This window comes from Aspergillus tubingensis (assembly GCF_013340325.1).
Source record: "Aspergillus tubingensis WU-2223L DNA, scaffold_4, whole genome shotgun sequence".
Taxonomy (NCBI): Eukaryota; Fungi; Ascomycota; class Eurotiomycetes; order Eurotiales; family Aspergillaceae; genus Aspergillus; species Aspergillus tubingensis.
This window is the reverse complement of record NW_023336278.1, coordinates 2079001-2099431: the sequence shown is the minus strand read 5'-3', so window position 1 is coordinate 2099431 and position 20431 is coordinate 2079001. Positions and strand designations below refer to the sequence as shown.

Here is a 20431-nt window from a genome sequence, read left to right as displayed (position 1 = left end):
CAATCTGAACTGGAACTGGAACTGAATATGAACTCAATCGAATTGTGTATACCCATCTCCATCATCTATCTTCTTTCAAACCGCAGTTTATCTCATTTCTCTTGTCAAGTCCACCCCTCCCGCAAGCAGTTAGGATATGTGTGCATGTATGTATGTATGTACTCCGCATGTATGTTGTCTATCTATCTATCTATCTATCTATCCATCAATCTATCTGGACTATCTGTCTGTCCGTGTTTCTTCATCTTAATCTTCCTGCCTTTTCTTCCTTTTCTAACAGTGCCTGTATCAACCCAATCCTACCATTTTTATCACCCTTCTCACTTGACCCCAGGACGATACCCAAACCAATAAAGAGTATATGTAAATATCAAGTAGCAAGTCACGTCACATCAACTAGGCGATGGCGATTTTGGAATGTGACGGGGCTTTCTATCTACTAAACTACCACTACTATTAAACTGCAATTACTAGTAAACTGGTTGGTCCCTGTAGTGAAGGACTGTATGCTCAGCTGGTGGGCGGTGTGCACCGAAGTAGTTGTTGTATTATCACATAAACTGAATCTACAAATCTATAGTTGGTATCTGGATCTACTAGAGAACTTTACTACGGTATGTGATATGTCACCGAATATGTATTCAAGGGTGATGGAATTGCCAAGTAGTCGATGATTCTCTTGCAACGCTGCCCAAGAAGCACAACAATAACGAAGAGATCCCTTATTTACGCCGACCATGAGGTAGGTAGGTAGGTATGGTGAAATGACAGGGTGTAGAGGAAGGAAGTAGCAGAGAAAGAGTAAAAAGGTGAGTATCCATCTTCCAAGGCATTTCTGATAGTAGAGACATCCAACAAGAGGGAGATATGGAATCAAGGGATAGAATAGGATAGAATGGATGGATGGATGAGAAACCAAGAACAATCGCTCAGTCATGTACATACACAGACATCAATGATTTGAAGTAGACAGACAGTCAAGAGGATGATGCCAAAGGCGGGAACAATGAGGAGTGAAATAAAGGAAGGGAAAGAAGAGTATAAAGTGTACATTGATGCGGGTTAATGAGTGAAAAATAGACACCCCCCTGCTCCATCATTCAATCATTAATTACTATGATGCGTTGCCCCCGGCTGCGCCTACGGCTGCTGTTTTCGCAACTCGTTCTTCCACCCGCTCTTTGTGTTGGCGGTTCCGGAGATGTACTTCAAAATTGTCGACTGTTGTGCCGGGTCCTGGAGTGTACAGCTTACCCGGACAGTCGTGGCAGCGAATGCGAGGGAGGTATTGGTATTTCAGCTTGTGGCCTGGCTGACTGTTGGAGTTTGCTACCGGCAGCATGGTTTCCGTGTCAACAGCGGTGTAGCGCATGACCCCTTCGAAAGAGTCGTTGGGATAGGAGAGTTTTAAGCGTGCGAGTCCCGCTGCTAGCCAACTTGGCGGCGGGGGCTAAATAAAATCATGTTAGTATGTGGCTGTCTGCGGCACTTCTTCGGTAGCCAGACATTGCGGCCCGTGTGGAGGTGACGAGATGGAAGTAATAGGTCGTTAGTTACTCACCCCGGGGACTCCTGGCTGAGGGGGATGAGGAGCATCTACGGCTCCGATCTGTTGGGCGGGGACTGGTCGTTGTCCGGGAGGAGGAACGCTGGGTACACGGGCTTCAGGTTGGGGAGCGGCGGGCGGAGCCATGGGGTTCGGGGTGGGAGTCTGAACTTGGGGTGTGCTCTGCTGCGAGGCTGGTTGTGCTGCCGGGGTCGCAAGTCCTTGTATTGACTGCAGGCCATGCGTGAGGTATTGCCGGAATTTCTCCTTGGAGATCTTGAGCTTGACGAGCAGCTTATCCGGCTCTTCCACAACGCTCTCCTCGCGGATCTCGCGCCTGCGACTTGCGGCTCTCGCCTCGTTATGTGGCTCGGGCGTGGCGGACTGGCCCAGACTCGCTCGCAGTGCCGCATGCGCCGCGCTGGCAGCTCCTCTCATGCCTCGTGTACGCGCCGTTCCTTGAGCTAGGTGAGGCCCGATAGCAGGAGAGCCGGTGATTGACGATTCGTCACTGTCGGACTCCTCGGACTCCTCTCCGGTATCCCGCAAGCCGACGGCAGCGCGCCTAGAACGGCTCGAGCCCGACCGCTTGTACACGTTGCTATCCTCCAGGGACGCTGCGCAGTTGGGTATGACTGTCGAGACGAGCATGGTCCGGATAGTGCGTTGACGATCCTTGAGGTCGGGCAGTGCGGGTCCACCACGCCGGTTGACAGACCGCTTCTGTCGGCGTTGATCTCGCGATATCGACACCTCAGTCCGCTCGAGCTCCGTTTCGTTCAGTTCGTATAGGTAGGGAGTGAATTCCTTTGCTGCCTGGAAAGGTCGGAAGGAAGAGGTCAGAGGGGTAGGAAGGAATGCGGTCTTCAGGTCAGGATCGTCGATCGGACGGCCATCGAAGGGGTGGGAGAGGATGTAGAGGGATTTGGTGAAAAGTTGTGATTGTTCGCGGATTGAGTGTGCGATCGCGGTGGTGAACTCGCCGGAGAGAGACAGGTCGTCGGTCATACGCTCCGCAAACTCCTCGGGGGAGTTGTGAGGATCATTGATGTCCCACTCAAACTGGTCAATCAGTGTATGTTGGCCAATCGTAATGTTCAATTTTACTAGAATGCGCATCTCATCATTCTTGTAGGCGCTGTAGGGGAGGTGAGGATCCAATGGCTCTTCTTCCATGAAGATCTGAGGATAATAATCGCAAAGCTGCTCCTGGATACTGGAAGAGATCATCCGTATCAGCGGTGCACACGACTCGATAGGGATCTGTAGATCCTCTACGAGCTTCTCTGCGAACAAGTCGGGAGAAATCACGCGATCATGAAGGTTCCACGTGAAAGTATCACGGATCTTGATTTTTTCCCAGTCAATATCCAAGCGGATTGGCACTAAATCTTCAATTTGTTCATTCTGCGTCTTCAGATCCTTGCGGGAGATTCGGAGTTCCCTAGTCCGCCGGTTCCCGGGACGACGTCGATTCGCAGGATATAATAGCTGGGGATGTTGATTCCGCAAATCGGTACGCTGATTGCCGAAGCCTTCGTAGCCAACACCATAAAGAGCTGCTGGGTTCATGTGGTTCTCGCGTCGTACGGCCAAGAAGTAATCGCGCTCAGCGCGTTTTTGATGTAGAAGCTCCTGGCTGGGATTCTGCCATGCTGTCAAGGCGGAGTGGTGGAACTCCCGGTTGACATAGTCTTCAAGAAGAATCTTGTCGGCGGGAGTCTCACGTACACGTACGGGGAGGCCTGCTGTCGATTGGGAGGTGTTGATAACAGAGCCATCCCGGGATCGTTTCTTACTCGACGCGGATCCATTGGCACTGTTTGCCTGAGACGAAGGTGATGGATTGCCATTCGACGCGTCATGGGCGGATTCGGTAGAGCCTAGAGACACCCCTGATGCGGCGAGAACAGCCTTTGCGTTCTGCTTTCCCTCTGCAATCGCATCAGATCCGCCCGAACCTTGTCCGGAAGAAGTCTCGGACGCGACGGCGCCATAATCCCCGCTTATGTTAGACATCCCTGAACCAATCTGTCCTTCGTCTGTCGGGGCGTCAATTGAGAACTGTCCAGGTTGAGAGAGGTCAGGCGAGGGCATGCTGGGGATAGGAAGATTGAAGTGTTCCGCGGTCGTCCTTGGCGTGTCGGGCGAGGCAAAACAGACGTCACTTGCACGGATAGGTGGAGAGATGAGGAGGCACTAATTGAGCGGCGAGGATGGATAACTGAAAATGGACGACACTCAGTCACGGCAGCATCCTTGAAGAAGGACTGTGGGATCGGACGAATCCAAGTCAGCTAGTTGTATGAGAGAGTCCCATGTGTAGAAAAGTCAATGGTAGTGGCGACGCGACGGCGCACCGGGCGGAGGCGCGATACGTCGTCGGATGTGCGCAACGGACAAGCATGTCGCAAAGCTACTCCCAGGTGAGTCGCATCAACCGAGTCCTGACTAGAGATCGCTCCGACAACAAGAGCCGCACGGCCGCACGGAGTAACAACAGCTAAGAAGGCAATGGATGACTGGACGAGCTGGGGAGGGAGGAAGCAAAGAAGACATACCAACCAACCGGCAGAAGGGAAGGAAGGGAATGCAGGACGAATTGGGGACGCGACCGAGCAAGAATAAAGGAAACACGATTATAACAACAACAAAAAAGAATGATACTAACCAAGAAGGAAGGGGACAATAATATCCGTAATCCGAGCAGAGCGACTCGGGATGGCTGGTACCAGGGCAAGACTCAGGCAGATGTGGATGGGTCTGCGTGCCGGTCTGGGTCTTTCTTTTTGCCTTTCACAAGTGAGGAAACGGACGAGAACCGGGCTAATCAGCTGACGTTTGCTCCCGGGAGGGATCTGGCCGGTATTCGATCACTCTTCCAGCTCCAGCTCCCGATTCTTTTTAATTTCTGGTCCCGAGCTCCCCTGATTCGATCTCCAGATAAGATGCTAAACGCGATCCAATCGTTGGATCGCACAAGAACGTGGGGTGGTTTGGGTGGTTTTGCCCCCGACTTCTTAGTAGTGGCTTTTTTGGCGGGTTTTTCCTTTGCGGCGGGAGGGAAAAAAGAGGAGAGAAGAGGAGGAAGAAGGGGAAACGGGCGCGAGAAAAGGTCGACTGAGAGTAAGTAGGTAGTAACCAGGTCGCTCTTCTGCGCTGCCCGGCCCGTTACAAGTCTGGTCTGCTCGGGTTCCGTGTGTGAGGGCAAAATGGCTAGGGGAAGGGGGCAGCTGGGCTGGTGCCAGCAGCACCAGGAGAGTCTCCTGCAATCAGCAACCGGTTCGCAGGGCCTTTAGGGACTCTCATGAAGCCATTCCAGGTCCATTCTTCTGCTGCTTTGCCTTCTGGTCTGATCGTAACCTTCCTTACGCTGGATACTGTATGCCTGCGGTAATACCGTCCGCTGTCTCGTATGGTAAGCAGCGCGTGTCCGCTCGCTATCCCGCATCGGGACGTCATGTGACACCACACCATTCCCGAGTAGGTAAAATGAGGGACGCTAGGGCGTCATTGCCGGCCCTTGGCGTCACCGAGCCGTTTTGATGGTGGATTGACCGGGTCTTCGGATCGGTACGGATGTGTATCAATTCTTTTCTTCCCACTTCTGGCTGATCTTCCGCGAAAATAAAGTCCATCTTCTTAAGTATTCGCGTCTTTCTATCCCTACTGAAGTATAAAAAGCATTCGGGGATTCTGGGGAACAAGAAAGCCAGCTGATGGGGCCTTCGCACTAGTGACTAGTCGTATAACATCACATCGATGACCACCGCCCGATGGTCCGAGTTAAAGACCCCATCGTCGAATCGGTTCGCTAATACTGCATAGCCCTCCACTGCCCATGGCTGACGACCATGGCTAAGAACCTTGTCTGCCGTTGACTCGAGCAGTACGTAGTCAATGCGCGTCGGATCCTGTCCTTCATGGCCAAACCCCGTCCAGGTTTTGTGGTTTCCGTAATGCTCCCGAGGGTTTACCAACTTCGCTGCGTCTGCCAAAGGTGACTCCGGCGCCGTCAAGACGGTATACGCCTCTTGGTCTTCCTGACTATTGAAGTCCCCTGTCAGGAACATCCCCGAGATCATGGGGCCAAAGGCTTTCCCAGTCCGATACTCCTGCAACTTATGCAGAACAATATGGGCTGCTTCTAGTCGGGACCGAGACCCTTGATCGTCCAGGTGGGTATTCATCGCCAAGATCGTCTTGCGACTGGCACGGTGGGTAAAGACACCGATGGTCACGATGCGGATCGAGGCAGCATCCCAGCTCTTGGATGGAGTGTCGGGCGTCTCAGATAACCAGACAGTCTCGCAGTGTCGTAGTTGCCAGATGGAAGGTTGGAAGAGGATAGGCGAATATTCGCCTGCTTTGCAGCCGTCATCTCGTCCCACGCCGATATAGTCCCACGCATTGTTCTGCTTGAAAGCATTGAGTCCAGTGAGGATGTCAACCAGCTGGTTGTGTAGGACTTCCTGTAGACAGATAAAGCCTTCCGCATGGCGTGTGTTGTACTGCAGCTCATTCAAGAGAAGCTGTACTCTGTCTGCCCAGGGGCGCTCGCCTTTGAAAGGTGAGGAGGTAGCATATCGGATGTTGTGTGTAAGGATGCGAAGGGGGAGCTCTGTCGCGACCCTCATGGTGGTTTGAAGGACAAGAATTACAGTAGACAAGACTAATAATTAGGAAATGAATTACTCACTAGCGATGGAAATAATATAAGAGTTGAAACGAAGTTGGGTTAAGTACTGAAAAAGGTGAGGGGGTGAGGTCGCCTCCGATGATTGATCTTGTGATTGGACCAGACCTGCATGAGACTCTCATGTAACATCAGTTGAAACCAGTAAGTACGACTACTTAGGGAACACAAGGCTAATTATATGAGTTACGGTTGTGTATCTGTCATTTTAACAGAAAATAGCTTGAGGAGGATTCCGTCTATCGGGGCATTCTTCGCTGCGGCTTCCTATCCATAATTGAAGGACATGTCGTCTGCTACAAAGGCCACCTCCGCCATTACTTCTCTTGAGCGGGAGAGGCCGACTATGCCGACACACCAGACATTGACAATGACTCAATCTATATTAAGTTTCTTTCGCAATATTTGTAAAAAGTAGTCACGTAGGGAAGTAGTATTCTAACGTTTCTGAAAGTTGTACACCGTTGTGAAGAGTTACGAAAATTTATTGATATATATATTGCTGCTAGTAAGGACATTGATAGTATATCATTACACTAGAATATGACTCTGACTAGTACTAATAACATGCGTCTGCTATGTGACAAAAACAGTTATTAAACCCTACAAACACCCGAGATAATGTCCGCAGCTTGTTCAGCCAACGCGTATACACACGCTTGTATATGTGTGCTCAATGGAGTCGGAATTACGCTCGCATCGACAACTCGCAAACCTTCAATTCCTTTGACGCGTAAATCGCTATCAACCACTTTGCCCATGCAAGCACCGCCCGTAGGATGGTACAGTGTCCTGTGCTCATTAGCATTATTCTCTCCCACATAATGATATGTAGTATGGCAGAGCAAATATGGTCTTACGCAGCTCGACGACGGATGAGATCATCGATAGCTTCATCATCCGTATCAGGACCTAAGGGTAGATATTTCTCTTCGACTGTTTCTGAAACAATCATTTCCTGTCCCGCTGGAGTATCGCATAAGACTTCTCGCAATCTCCGAAGTCCCTCACGCAGGACATATCGATCAGCCTCGGTAGCACAGTAATTAGGATCAATGCGAGGTGCGCTTCGGGCGTCTCGATCTGCTAACTTGATGCTGCCCCGAGAAGTTGGAAGCATACAGGACACGCCTGTCGTAATATGTGTACCGTCTACTGCGATGCTAGGGTCCTGAGCGTTGTGCGCCACATAGACGGCAAAGGTTTCCACATGCACGCGCTGGGAGGTAATCAGCGGATGCTCATCTGGGTTGCAATTGGGGTCGTCCTTGGCCAGTGCTTGCCGAAAACCATCGAGAGGCACTGAATCTAAGGCCACAAAGTCAATGGGATTTCCTCGGAAGAAGGCTGGGTCAGTGAAGGCGGGTGATCCAATTGCTAGCCCATTCTCTGGGTGCTTCAACTGCCACCATTGCGAGACTGCTACATGGTCCGCAAAGTGACGGCCCACATCCGGAAGATCAAGGACAACATTGATCCCGTGTGCTCGTAATTCTTCCGCTGGGCCAATACCCGACAGCATCATGAGCTGAGGGGTACGATATGCGCCCGCAGCAATGATAACCTCTTGACGTGCCATGATCTGGCTTTCGTCCTTATCCTCCAATACTACACCTATTGCAACCTTTTGACTCCCACGTTCCTCCACTAGCACTCGCTTGACCAGGGTTTTAGTCATGATCTCCACATCTAGCAGATAAACGGAGCTCGACATTTGTCGCATCCCGTTCTCGCGATTCTCAACAACTTCAGCCAGCCCATAAGGACTGCCAGAATTGATGTCGGGGTTATATGTTACACCAATGGAATTCCAGGCCTCTTGCACCAGTTGACGAAGAGGGTACCTGCGGCCTGTAGACGAAACGGACTCAGTTTTGATAGGGCCATCAAAGCCATGAACTTCGGGGTCGGCCGAAGGATCGAAGTGATGCTCAAGCTTCCGGAAATAAGGCAGGAGACCTTGGTAGCTCCATCGAGAGTCACCGACTAAGCTGGCCCAGAGGTCATAGTCTTCTTTTGCACCTCGCATCCATCCGCCTAATTGCACCACATGAAGTTCATCAGCTCTGGACTGTATAACGAAAAAGAACCCACCGTCGCCACCTCAAAGTTCAGGATTCCGATCTATGATTGCTAAAGCTCACCACTGTTGATTGTGGTACTACCACCCAGAGCCTTCCCCGCGTGATTTGAGAGTACACGATCAGAAAGATGTATCTGCGGCACCGTCTCGTATGTCCAATCAAGCTCTGATCCCAGTAACTGAGTGGCTTTACTTCCGTCTGGTACGAGGGGGTGGTTGCTGGCATCAGGGCCGGCTTCGATAAGCAAGATCGACAAAGAGGAGTTGTATTGCTTCAGCCGTGAGGCTAGGACACAGCCAGCTGTACCACCACCGACAATAACGTAGTCAAATTGCTCACTTGTAGTCATATTGGTATCCACAGGGGCTGGTTTAGATTAGGGGGCGTTAGCATGGTGGGGTATAAAAAAGGGATATTATACCTGGGGTTCGGAAGGAGTATAGAAGTCGATCACAGAACTTCTACAGGGATCAAAGGGGGCATTAACCCCGCTCGTCAGCCTACTCAGACTTTTCTGTCAAATGCACCAAGCAGAATAGGTGTTGATGGAATGGAAACTAAATCCAGCATATACCTTAGGGATCTCCATAGGCATTTGGTGACGTCAATTAAGGCCGCCAGCTCCATCTTGACCCGATTTAATAGTCTGACCGGTGAGAGTTGAGCCTGCCCGAGCGCACCCCTGCCAAATTTCGCCCGTATTTACCCTGTACATTGTAGGTACAAGATGCGCCGAAGGATGGCAGAACACGAGGTAGTGCATGACAAGGCTGCGAAAAAAAGAAAAAAGACCCCCAATCCCACCACGGGAACTTGCATGTAAGTCAGATTTTAGCCTGTTGGTGAATGATTGGTTGAGGGACGGAACGCGTGTGATGAAAGGAATGTCACTCTTGTTTCAGCCCAAGCGGAAACACATTTGGCAGTAACGAAATACAGAATGTCGTATGGGAGTTGCGACTAGGAAGTTTATCTGAAAGTGGGTGGGGATGCTACAATTTTTATTGTCATTTTCGCTATCATTTTCTGCCCGGCCTTAATCGATCCAGTCTCCCCACTGATGACCGTTCCACTGACCATTCAGTCTGCACTCGCACTGCGCCCGGCTCTAACGATAGAAAAGGATCTGGCTGTTGTGCCTGCCCGATTGCCTCTGTCCAATTGGCCCCGAACCCTCGAATGATAGATCGAGATGAGTGGACGGAGCCTGTCTCCGTGACCGCCGTCTTCGATGTTAATGTTTGAGTGCATTCATGCAAAGTCGTTGGTCGCAGACGCTTTAGCAAGTGACATGAAGGGTTGTATGCCGATCGTTCATATGGACCGTTCTCCATAGAATGGAAAGGAGCGAGCCAGTCGAGCAAAGGCCACAGCACAGGAGAATTGGCTATCATAAGCGCCACCGTCCACTCCACCGTCGTCCAAATGCTGATCATCTTGCCATGGTCGTTAATGGCAGAAAAGTCCGTTCTGGCGATGGTTACTGTGCGGACCGCAGTAATGGCAACAACACTGTTTGGAAGCATGTTAGTGCCCGCCCTGCTTGAAAGAGGCAGTGTCGAGTTACTTACAATAACCCCAAAATCAGAAGACTGATCATTACTAGTTTCTCCGGTCGGGTAATCTTTGTTCTTATAATTCTAGGCAGCGGCAAAATTAAGATTGCCGCATTTGTCACAACGTCAATGATGCTCACTGCCATAAAGGCAGCATTTCGATTGATGCAGTGGCCTTCCGAATGTTGCAGGTTCCAGTTGTAGCTCAATGGGCGACAGTTTAAGAGGCTTATGAGGGTAGCCCCAAGGCTCCAGGAAATGCAGACCGCCATGATGACCAAGATCGCATGTCGAGCGGCCTTGGACGAAGCAGCGAGGGATCTGAACAGGGCTATCAAGATACTGCATTTCACCAAGCCCAGTCCTGTGGCGTAAGCCAACCGAAGATAGTAGACACACTGTATGCAGTCATTAGTATCGAAGCGTTGGCAGCCTATTGGGTGCATACATACCTTGAGTGTGAAAGTAAGCCGCCAGCTCTGTATTTGAGACGTTGGGTAGCCACCGTGCCCGATTGTCAGAACTAGTAGGCAAATGCGACATCCGTTAGAATCCAACAAGTCCGATTCTAGGGTAGTAACGAAAACATACTCAAGTAGGTCGCCACTGCGTAGGAGTAGAATAAAAGCTGCAAAAATGCCGTCAGATAGTGAGCTAGAAGGACCTACAAGGGGCCTTTTGTATTGTCGGCGAGAAATGCGTTAACAAGACTTACCAAGGACGCGAGCGTCATGGATTCTGGCATGGAGAATAACGGCCTTCGTCTTCTGGACAACCAGAAGCGGAGACCCGTGGTGAGTGTTGCCAGGAAAAGGCACACGGCCAAGGTGATGGCCACATCCCTTCCATCATGAGACAGCTCTGCTGTGCGCTTTCCTATTGCCTCTGTAATCGAGCCCATGATGCCGGCTGCGGGCACTGATAAAACGCACCCGTGTAAAGGGAAGGGTGACACATCGGGAGGCCGATACAACGATGCCTCTCAAGGACATTGCGCTCGTCTGACGAGGAGAGGGGCGTATATAAGACCGTAACTTCGCATCCTGTCAGAACGCATTGTTGATTAGGCCTTCGCCCCCAAACTTTTCAAGCAAACTCAACGCTGGGGCGGTATAAGGGGCCCGTCAGAGAGAAGGTAAGCCCCGAAAATCTGCAGGACATCCATGTGGTGGTCACACATGGGCGGGGGGGCCAAATCCTGCAGACTTCGGGTAGGCTGGAAGGAAGCCATTGATCAATAAAAGTAGCCATGAAGCGTGGATGGTGGATGCACGTTAGCGGGCCATGAGGCAGTGACAGACTTGGAACACTCCACCCTTCTCTTACTTATTATTTTTGCTGCACAGATGGCTGGGTGTGCCCATTGCCTTGCAGGGTTTCTCTTATCCTATAATATGTGCTTATTATTGATTTTGCCATGGTCTCATCTCAGCAGAACACACGAGTAGTCATCAAGTGGGATAGGCTTGGCGGGATAGCCCGAAGAACATGGGAAAATTAAGTAGTAGATCAGCACTATCATCACATGGCGAGGCTCTCCTTCAGCAAGCACTAGATTCCTTCGCAGTTCTGGAGCACATCCATGGTCTGAGCACCATTTCTTTTTCTTATAATATCGAAACCAAACCAATGGTCGAAGCTAGTTTCTGTTAGTTGCTGGCTCAGAGATATTAAATCCTAGCCAGCGTGCATGAGCCGTGGCCCGCGTACTTTCTGCTCAGTCAAGCCATGTGCCAGCCAACGATTCTGTCTGGGTTTACGTGGAGCATAGACGGTCAGCCACGCAGCAACCTTTCCCATAACGAAAGCGAAGGAAAATCTTGCATAAATATCATTGAAAATAAAAAGTACTACGCAGAAGAAGAAACAATGACTCTAGTCGCGCTGTTCCGCCGTGGTCTCGGCTCCGCTGGATTGACACACAGCGATCGTTTAGCACTCTCAACCATCCCATTACTTATTCCTGGAGTCGTTTTCAGGAGACCTTCATTCTGGCTTTGCAGGTCTCACGTGCTGTAGCAGGTTTGACAGCGGCCTGAACCTTCAATCGACAAAACCTCCGCAGTCCGGTTCGTGCCATCTACTAATGCCAAGGAGGAGGTTTGTCCTACTGTGTACTACAGTAACTACAGTGGAGGGGGTACAGTCTAGGTTGAAGATCTCGCAAGCGATCGGTTTGCAAGCAGTAATGATGAGAACAACTTGTGGCGACTGAGACCTGAGGGTGTGATGTCATACTGGATAATCTGGAACTTGCACTTACTTGGTATGACATGGGGCAATCATTAGGATGGGAATGATCAAGAGAAGTTGTACGCCTGTCACGGGATAACTTCGCTCGGTAACCGTCTGAAGCTCGAAAGAAAAGCTCAAGGGGTTCTACAAGACAGAGCATTGGCCAACCCAATCAATTACCAGAAGACAGGAGAGTCCGGAGTAGTTAATGTGAAGGGGAATGCTGAATAGCGGGTTGGGCGTCAAAGGGCCAGCCAGTCAAGCAGGCAACGAAACAAACTACTAAGGTTTTGTTACTAAATGGAAAGAAATGGTAGGCGGTCAGCTGCACAATAGCGGAGGGTAACAGCAAAACATCCAGATTACCAAGCCCTACTCGGAAAGGGAAGAGAACCCCACCGCCAACGCAGCGAAAAACCAGGCCGAAGCCCCCGCTCCAGGTGTATTGGTGGTAAATAATACGGTGCGGTGCACACGACTCCATTCTCACTACTAGTAAGGTTCTCCAGCTCTCCAGCAGAGTCCATTTTCCTCTTTTCTCTTACTGTTGTGCTAGAACTACTGCTCCCCCAGATACCTTCATCTGTAATCCTTCCTCGCAGCAGCGCGAGGATCCCCCTATCGATACACAATGGCTGAGACTCAGGCCCCCGAGGTTGGTAAGTGCTCATGCCATATCCCAGCTACCCCTCTTGGTCCCTCCAATTTGAAAAAAGCTCCGGCGTTTGTGGGCTCCCGCTTGCTTTCGTCGTCATGGTTCGGCTTAGGTTTGGCGACGACTCTGGAGCAGCGGGCGAGCGTTACGGAACGATCGCAACCTGCCCTCGTCTTGAACTGCCTGTCAAATATCTTCATTTCTATCATCACCCTACAATCTCCGGCTTAAACATGCCTGTTCGCTCTCCACCCTAACTAACCCGGCCTTGGTCCATTTCTAGACTACACCCTCAACAACCCCGACACCTTGACCAAGTACAAGACCGCTGCTCAGATCTCCCAGAAGGTTCTCGAAGCCGTCTCAGGTGTGTGATTACTCGACCCGGGCGTCTGCGCCTTGTTTAGGGCTACGAAATTCTAATCTCGTGATGCTAGGATGGTGTGTTGAGGGCAGCAAGATCGTTGAGCTTTGCCAGAAGGGTGACCAGCTTCTCGAGGAGGAGATTGCCAAGGTCTACAAGGGCAAGAAGATCCAGAAGGGTATGTTCCCTTTGTTAGTCCGGAGAAATCAGTGTCAGATCAGCGAGTTAACGTGATGCGCCGGGGAAAGGTATCGCTCACCCCACCACTGTCTCTCCCAGCTCCTATGTGACTCCCTACACTCCCCTGGTGTCCGACGCTCAGGAGGCCGAGACCATCTTGAAGGCCGGTGAGATCGCCAAGATCCAGCTTGGTGCTCAGATCGATGGCTTCGGTACCATCGTTTGCGACATGGTCGTTGTCGCCGACAGCAACTCGTCCGCCGATGTGGTGACCGGCCGCGAGGCTGACCTTATCCACGCCACTCACTACGCCAACGAGCTTCTTCTGAGACTCATGGTTCCCCCTGGCCTGCTCGCCAGCGGAACTGATGAGGAGAAGCAGAAGGCCGCTGCCCAGAAGGCTCCTACCCAGGCTCAGATCACTCAGTTGATTGAGAAGGTCGCTAAGGCCTACGACTGCAACGTTGTCGAGAACACCACCAGCTGGCAGTTTAACCGCAACGAGATTGAAGGCGAGAAGAAGATCATCCTCTCGCCCGGCGCTGGTGTCAAGGGCGAGGGTGTCCCCGAGGTCGGTGAAGTCTGGGGTGTTGAGCTTGGTCTGTCTCTCGGATCCGGAAAGGTCAAGACCCTCCCTCACCGTGCCACTCTCCACCGCCGTACCACCACCACCTACGGCCTCAAGCGCCCTAGCTCCAGACAGACTCTCTCCGAGATCGTCAAGAAGTTCGGCACCTTCCCCTTCAGCTTGCGCCAGCTGGATGATGAGAAGTCTGCCAAGGTTGGTGTTGTCGAGTGTGTCCGTGGTGGTGTCCTGAGACAGTACGAGCCCGCCGGTGATGCCGACAACGCTCCCGTCTCCCGCGTCCTGACCACTCTTGGTATGTTTTGCCTATTCCTATTGATCTACGGTTACCCCAGAAGATATCTCTTCTAACAAGGCTCTAGCTATTACCAAGAACGGCATCACCCGTCTTGCCGCTCCCACCACCCCTGATCTTTCCAAGTTCCAGACGGACAAGAAGATCGAGGACGAGGAGATCCTTGCGATCCTCGAGCGCCCGTTGGCCAGATCCACCGGCTCCAAGAAGAACAAGAACAACAAGAAGAAGACCGCCGCCAAGAAGGCTGACGAGTAAATCATCGTCTGACCTGGGCGTCACGTCTGCCGTGTCCGTGGGCGTGTTGGTTTGGCTCAAATGAAAGCCTATGATTTCTTTGCAGGAAACATTCTTCGTCATACCGAAGCATTGGCGATGCGCGCCATTACAACGATCCTTTTTGGAGCTGCATCCAGAGAGTTCTGCAGATGATGAGGGATGGGGGAAATCCGTGCGAAAGATGAGCCATGTGGGAGACTGATGTCTTCCATAATACCCTATTACAAAACCTGTTGTCACATAACTAGTTCAGAAGTTCAGAAGATGCGATATGTAAATGCTTGAATAAAAAGAAGCAAAAAAAAATGAGGCAGAACATCTTGCTTTCCATCAACATTACTAGATCTATCCGGCCCATGTATACCGGTCTGAAATTTGCCTCCGATGTTGCATATCACGCTTTTACCTTTGCCGCATTTATACATGAATGCAGGTGTTCCCGGAATGATTTCTTTCTACTCGCTTTTATGTGCAGGCAATGGGATTATGTAGGATGATCCGTTCGGAGTTCAGTTGTATCTAACGGTGAGATCAGCATAACCCGGCACCTTCCCCAGGGCCTCCAGAGAAGAGGATATTTCGCCCCCGATGAGCTTTCCGGTCAATCAAGCATTAAATCATCTCTTTCGGTGCTTTAAGGGGGTGTGGTATATCTCGGGAGACTGTCATATTGGAGAGGCAGGTTGCTTGCCCAGCCGTTGCCGCCACGCCACCCCCGACAAAGGCTTAAGGAAAGGCAACATTTAGTAGTTCTCTTTGTCAGTATCATTAAGCTTGGATCTGATAGTTTCTCTCTCTTCCAAGTAGACTATTCGTTCTATTCAACAGTAGGGCTCAGCACAAATAGCCATATACCGGCAGTGAATCCAGCTAGTTTGGTGGCTTGGGGCGGGAGGCACGGAGTGAAGGAGGACCAGCTGTCTCTCCAAGAAGGTTGATTTGAGTGAACATACTATATTCAGCCCGTCCCAGCTCATTCACTGAGAGCTTCCTAGAGGGTGTGTTGGGCAGTCTGGAGTTGAGAGGGCATGGAGGTTGAAGGAGTGGGCCAACTGACCTCCGTCTGGCTTCTCCCCAATCCTTCCTCTTCCATCTTCCATCTTCTCCCTTCCCTGTGCCTTTCCCCTTTCCACTTCCTACCCAAAGTTCTCCTGCCGACTTCCATCATCTCTGGACGGTTTGTTATTCTGAATACAGGAGGAACATCTGCTGTCTACTTCTCTAGAATACTTGCAGCAGTGTCGTACCCTTCTTTTCCCGCGGCTGCAAACTCGCTCTCAGTGACATCGGAGTATCATTCACTCACTTGCTTCACTTTCCCCAAAGAACCCCAGCCACAACAGCTTTCTTAACTACTCGCTTTCCCCCTTCCGATTTCTCTTCTCTTCTCATTCTTGATCATTCTTCTACAACGTGTAGCTCAAGTTATTACCTGAACAACACGTTCAAGAATCACATCTCCTTGCTCTTCCGCATCGTCAACCCCTCCTACTCATCAGTCTGATATCGGAACCTTTCCAGAGAAGTCAGCCACGATCTTTCTGCATAGAAAACACACGCGTTGTGTATAACACATTGCAGAATCCTCGTTTGCGAACTTGACCTTTCTTCTGAGTTTCCGGACGCTGCTCTCCTGCTTCCTTGTTTCTCTTCAAACTTTCCCATTCATCCATTCCTCTGCACTAACCTACATCTTCTTCCGCTTATCCATCATCTTCTTCGTTTGTCTGCCTTTTAGAGAAGGTTCGCTTTGCTTGTGGTTTCAAACGCTTCACCAGTTTGTTCTTTGTCGTTGAATCCAGCAATCTCCTTCTTTGCATCTACATCGGCACATACATCGTGTCTTCTTCCTTCCAATACGCCATCTTTGTATCAGCTACAGCAGAAGAAACTGCTCCAAGAATAGCTGATTGACTTTGTCGTACCTGGTAGGTTTGGTTATAGTCCTGGAGCTGTGTTCTGCGCGTGTGTTCTCCTTCCCCAGAGCTTGGCTTACTCCTACGGACCAAGTCGGTGCTCGTGCTTTTGTCTTCTTGTGTCCTCTCCTGCTGTTGTATGTACCTTAAGGCACTGGATGGACCTCGTTGTATCATCAGGACGCTTCCATATAGTCCGCGTGCGTTGGGCATCAGACTTGGACTTGGAAAGCTTCAGGATGTTGAACGGCTGACCCAATCACAGGACTTGAAAACTTTCTGAAATAACTCAGCCTTCATTTTAGTTTCTACACATCCTCGATCCTATTGCAGCTTGTGTCATATAAGGCACTTAGGCAGCATTTACAGAGTTGTGTTGGCTCTTATTACGATTCTATCTCACGGCCCCTTGACGCGTATCATAGGGTCACTCTAGTAAGCACTCCACTCCAGAAAATGAAGACAATAAGTCTTTTATTCTATACAACACAAAATCCAGTTTCAAGAATCTAATGTACATGGAAATCAGATCGAGGGTGTCTGGTAATTTCGTGGTTGACAGAGCTCCGCGGCGAACCCCCTAGAGGGAGGCCTGATTGGGACTCGAAAACTTCCGGCACTCCAACTCCGCAACCTTTCTTCCTTCCATCAACCCGCAGACAGCGCGCGGGCTGGCCTCGATTCCAACCAGCCACGCTGGGCACGCTCGGTGTTTGCTTGGAATCTATTAATCAGTGAGTAATTGCCATTTCAATTCGTCTGTCGCAACTTTTTGTTTTCGCAGGCTAACCCTGGCTCTGTAGCCGTTGCAACTTGCGAGCCCTGTCTACAACAATGGCTCCGAATCTCCGTTCGTCGTCCCACGCCTGGTCGAATAACTCTCGCCCCTCCACTCCACTTGGCGCACCTACTACTGCAAGCACTGCTTCTTCGCTCACCGATTCTACACGGCCTCGCAAGCAGCGCCGCACTGGCTGGAACAGCCGCGTGGCTACCGATCCTCCTCAGGACCCGCCCTCTCGCACCCAGTCGCGTTTGGAACAATCGAAGAATGAGGCTTCAGACACTCTGAGTGATACAAATCTTCTTGATAGCAGTGCCGGATGGGTTGAACCACCATTGAGAGAGCCTGAACCCAGCTTCGCAGACACGCCATGGTGTAATGTGTCCCATCACGCGAACCCCGTACTGTCCAGTATGCGCCCACTGGGAACCATGCCGTCGGCTGCCGACTTGCGCAAGGTTGGACTGGCACCTATCAAGCCCAGTGTCCAGAACATCTCTGCGAAGAAGGAGTCACGGGCCACACCGAACGGCGAGGGAGGTGATACCAAACCTCAGACCCCCTTAACGCCCGCCGAAGAGCCGATGGACGAACCTCTGTCTACTAAGAACAAGGCCTCGCCGGACATGTCTGCTTTTACTTCTCTGCCTGTTCCTACATCGACCGATGTAGACGTCGATCGGATCAAGGTTGCTGTCGAAAAAGCCCTCCGACTGGCGCTAGAGACCAACAATCGCCCTGTTTCACGCGGTCTCATCAGATTGTGGGAGACATGCAACAAAGACCCTTTTGCGCTTTCCATTCTCGACGGCATCTGCCAGGAAAATCCCGGCCCGCGGGAACGCTCAGCCTTCCAGAGTGTTATGCGCGCTGCATGGAAGGAGGTCCAGGCGGAAGCCGACGAAGACATTGCCACGGCACCTGTCTTGGCTCGCCCCCGGTCGGCCAGCAGCATTTCATCACTCTCTTCGGCGGTATCCCTTGATGCTGAGACTTTTGCCCCCGGCATGGCTCCTGGAGCGGCAACTTCCCGTGCTCGCGCCAGGGGTAGAAAGGCCAAAAGGGGTGCACCTAAGAAGAAGGAGCCAGTCGCCCCGCCCAGTGCTGCTACGGCTCCCCCACAGAAGCATGCGCTTGAAGACGAGCCGAACCCCGAGGAAGAGGCACGAATCAAACGTACTCGCCTGCAGAAGCCTCTCCCAACCATTATAGCTTTGGAAAGTCAGATGCGTTCCTCATTGGCTTCTGACCCACAACAGTCTAATGTGCCATCTCCTGTCCCCACTGCAGCCAGTAGATCTCAACCAGCATCACTGGGAGCTGGCGTGAGTAGCAGACAGCGCTCTGAGAGTCCAGCCAGTAGTGATGCCGGCGACAACCGACGACTGACACCTACCCTGACGTAAGTTCTCCTTGTCTCTTTACCACTTGTTCCTCTGAACACTAACATGCTGGCAGAAGCGACAACGAACGCCAGGAGAACAACGACTTTTGCCACAATTGTAACGGAAGCGGCCAGCTGTTGTGTTGCGATGGCTGCCCAAATTCTTTCCACTTCTCCTGTCTTAACCCGCCATTGGACCCGGCAAACCCTCCAGAGGGGGATTGGTTTTGCCCGAAATGCTCGTTGTCAAAGCCTATGACGTCTTTGCTGGGTTCCCTGGACAACGCTCCACAGAAAGACTACCTCTTACCCCTTGGCATCCGCGATTACTTCACCGGTGTGGCTACGGGCGAAGAGAACAAATACGATGAGGTCGTGCCACTTCCCAAGTTCTATCCCCGCCGAGGAGCCCGCCATGGCCGTTATGATGACCCTTATCTGCTACGAACACAGGATGCCAAAGGCAATGTGATTCTTTGCGCAGCTTGCGGTCGCACGAGTGGCGGCCGTCAGCCCATCATCCAGTGCGACTATTGTCCTTGTGCTTTCCACATGGATTGTTGTGACCCGCCTATGCCCATGCCTCCCATTCAGAAAGGCGGAAGTAATCGTAGGAACCACAGCTGGATGTGCCCTAACCACGTGTGGCATGATCTACAATACTGGGTCAAGGACGAAGAGGGATACGATGTGCTAAAGCGCATTCGTCGTCCGAAGCGACCCCGAATGGTCGACGTCGAAGTCCTTCCAGATGAGGAAGAGGTTGAGAGAATGGAGGAACAGGAAGAGGAAGGTATCATGTACCGTGTGTCAGAGCGCGGTCTAAAAATGGACTTCATCCAAACAGTTAAGAGGTGAGTAGACTCCTAAGCGTGATTGTTGGTTAAATCTCTGACTTGTCTGACTTGTGGAGAAGGGAAAACGAAGAATACAAGCTGATGAAGGAGGCTGCGGGCAAATATCTGGACTATGCCACCTCAGAATTCGACAAGCTCGTGGCCAAGGCCAATGCATTCTACTCGTCCCAGAAGCCTGCTCTTCCGGAAGAGGACACAGCGGCTACGATCTTGAACTCACGCACTATCGCTGAGCGGGAAGCGGCCGCGAACCTCATCTCACTCGCACAGGGCGACGGACCTACTAGGCAAGGGCCTGAAGATGGAAAGATCGGTTTGCTTATAGACCAACTCAAGGCAAACGCTCCGCCCGATCTTCCCTCGGCCAACACGGAGATCGCCTCTCTTCGTGCTCTACAGAATTTAATTGAACAACGCATTCAGGTGCTGAATGCGCAGTCGGAGTCGCCCCAGCCAGCCAGCACTCAGTCCATCGCCGTTCCATCAGAGGAATAACTTCAAATACCGTCACAGTCAAACCCCATCATCGAATCAATTTACTCGGAGCCTATTACGTTGCCGGTCACGGCAACTTTCTGTCGGGAACAGCCATTCCGCTCTCGATAGACAAACAGCAAAGCCGAAAAAAGAAAAGAAAAAGAAACAAAAAAACTTGACAAAAAAATTCCAAAACACATATCAAAACAAAAGGACAAATAAAAGAGAGGAAAAGAAACACCAGGCTGATCCTCTGTGCATAGATGAAAAACACAACCGGTGTCTCCGCACTGAGACACTATCGGTTGTCACATATTGGCGATGATTCGCCTTGTCAGTGTCACTTGCGCCAGACCAAGTCGGCGCATGCTTTACAAAGATTTTAACTCTTCAACCTTCTATATTATTACGCCATGCTACGACCTTGGTTAACTACTATTTGTATTGCTGTTCATGTTTCGGTTTGGCGCGGCGCATCGCGGTGGTTGGCAGGGATCACCCGTGGCATTAGGGAATCAGGCGTCGGCGTCCTACTAC

The 20431-nt window shown here is 51.2% G+C and overlaps 5 protein-coding genes across 5 annotated transcripts; 2 read left to right on the top strand and 3 right to left on the bottom strand.

Annotated features, from left to right (window-relative positions):
• Positions 1-1114: 1114 nt before the first annotated feature.
• Positions 1115-3643, bottom strand: AtWU_03240 (SWI/SNF chromatin-remodeling complex subunit SNF5; the record flags this gene model as incomplete). Its single annotated transcript, XM_035498353.1, has 2 exons — positions 1115-1450; positions 1562-3643. The coding sequence occupies 2 exons, from the start codon at positions 3641-3643 to the stop codon at positions 1115-1117; spliced, it is 2418 nt and encodes an 805-aa protein (XP_035354246.1).
• Positions 3644-5286: 1643 nt separating this feature from the next.
• On the bottom strand, positions 5287-6183 carry AtWU_03239 (endonuclease/exonuclease/phosphatase family protein; the record flags this gene model as incomplete). The annotated part of the gene is made up of 1 exon (XM_035498352.1): positions 5287-6183. The coding sequence occupies one exon, from the start codon at positions 6181-6183 to the stop codon at positions 5287-5289; it is 897 nt and encodes a 298-aa protein (XP_035354245.1).
• Positions 6184-6838: 655 nt separating this feature from the next.
• On the bottom strand, positions 6839-10783 carry AtWU_03238 (GMC family oxidoreductase; the record flags this gene model as incomplete). Its single annotated transcript, XM_035498351.1, has 8 exons — positions 6839-7034; positions 7103-8279; positions 8387-8692; positions 9651-9838; positions 9898-10280; positions 10335-10405; positions 10474-10546; positions 10598-10783. 8 exons carry the CDS (start codon positions 10781-10783, stop codon positions 6839-6841), a joined length of 2580 nt encoding a protein of 859 aa, XP_035354244.1.
• Positions 10784-12748: 1965 nt separating this feature from the next.
• Positions 12749-14455, top strand: AtWU_03237 (curved DNA-binding protein (42 kDa protein); the record flags this gene model as incomplete). Its single annotated transcript, XM_035498350.1, has 5 exons — positions 12749-12776; positions 13056-13139; positions 13210-13314; positions 13385-14197; positions 14265-14455. 5 exons carry the CDS (start codon positions 12749-12751, stop codon positions 14453-14455), a joined length of 1221 nt encoding a protein of 406 aa, XP_035354243.1.
• A 2095-nt stretch (positions 14456-16550) lies between these two features.
• AtWU_03236 (putative PHD finger domain protein) lies at positions 16551-19912 on the top strand (the record flags this gene model as incomplete). Its single annotated transcript, XM_035498349.1, has 6 exons — positions 16551-16592; positions 16818-16827; positions 16922-17126; positions 17196-18578; positions 18635-19414; positions 19477-19912. 6 exons carry the CDS (start codon positions 16551-16553, stop codon positions 19910-19912), a joined length of 2856 nt encoding a protein of 951 aa, XP_035354242.1.
• Positions 19913-20431: the final 519 nt, after the last annotated feature.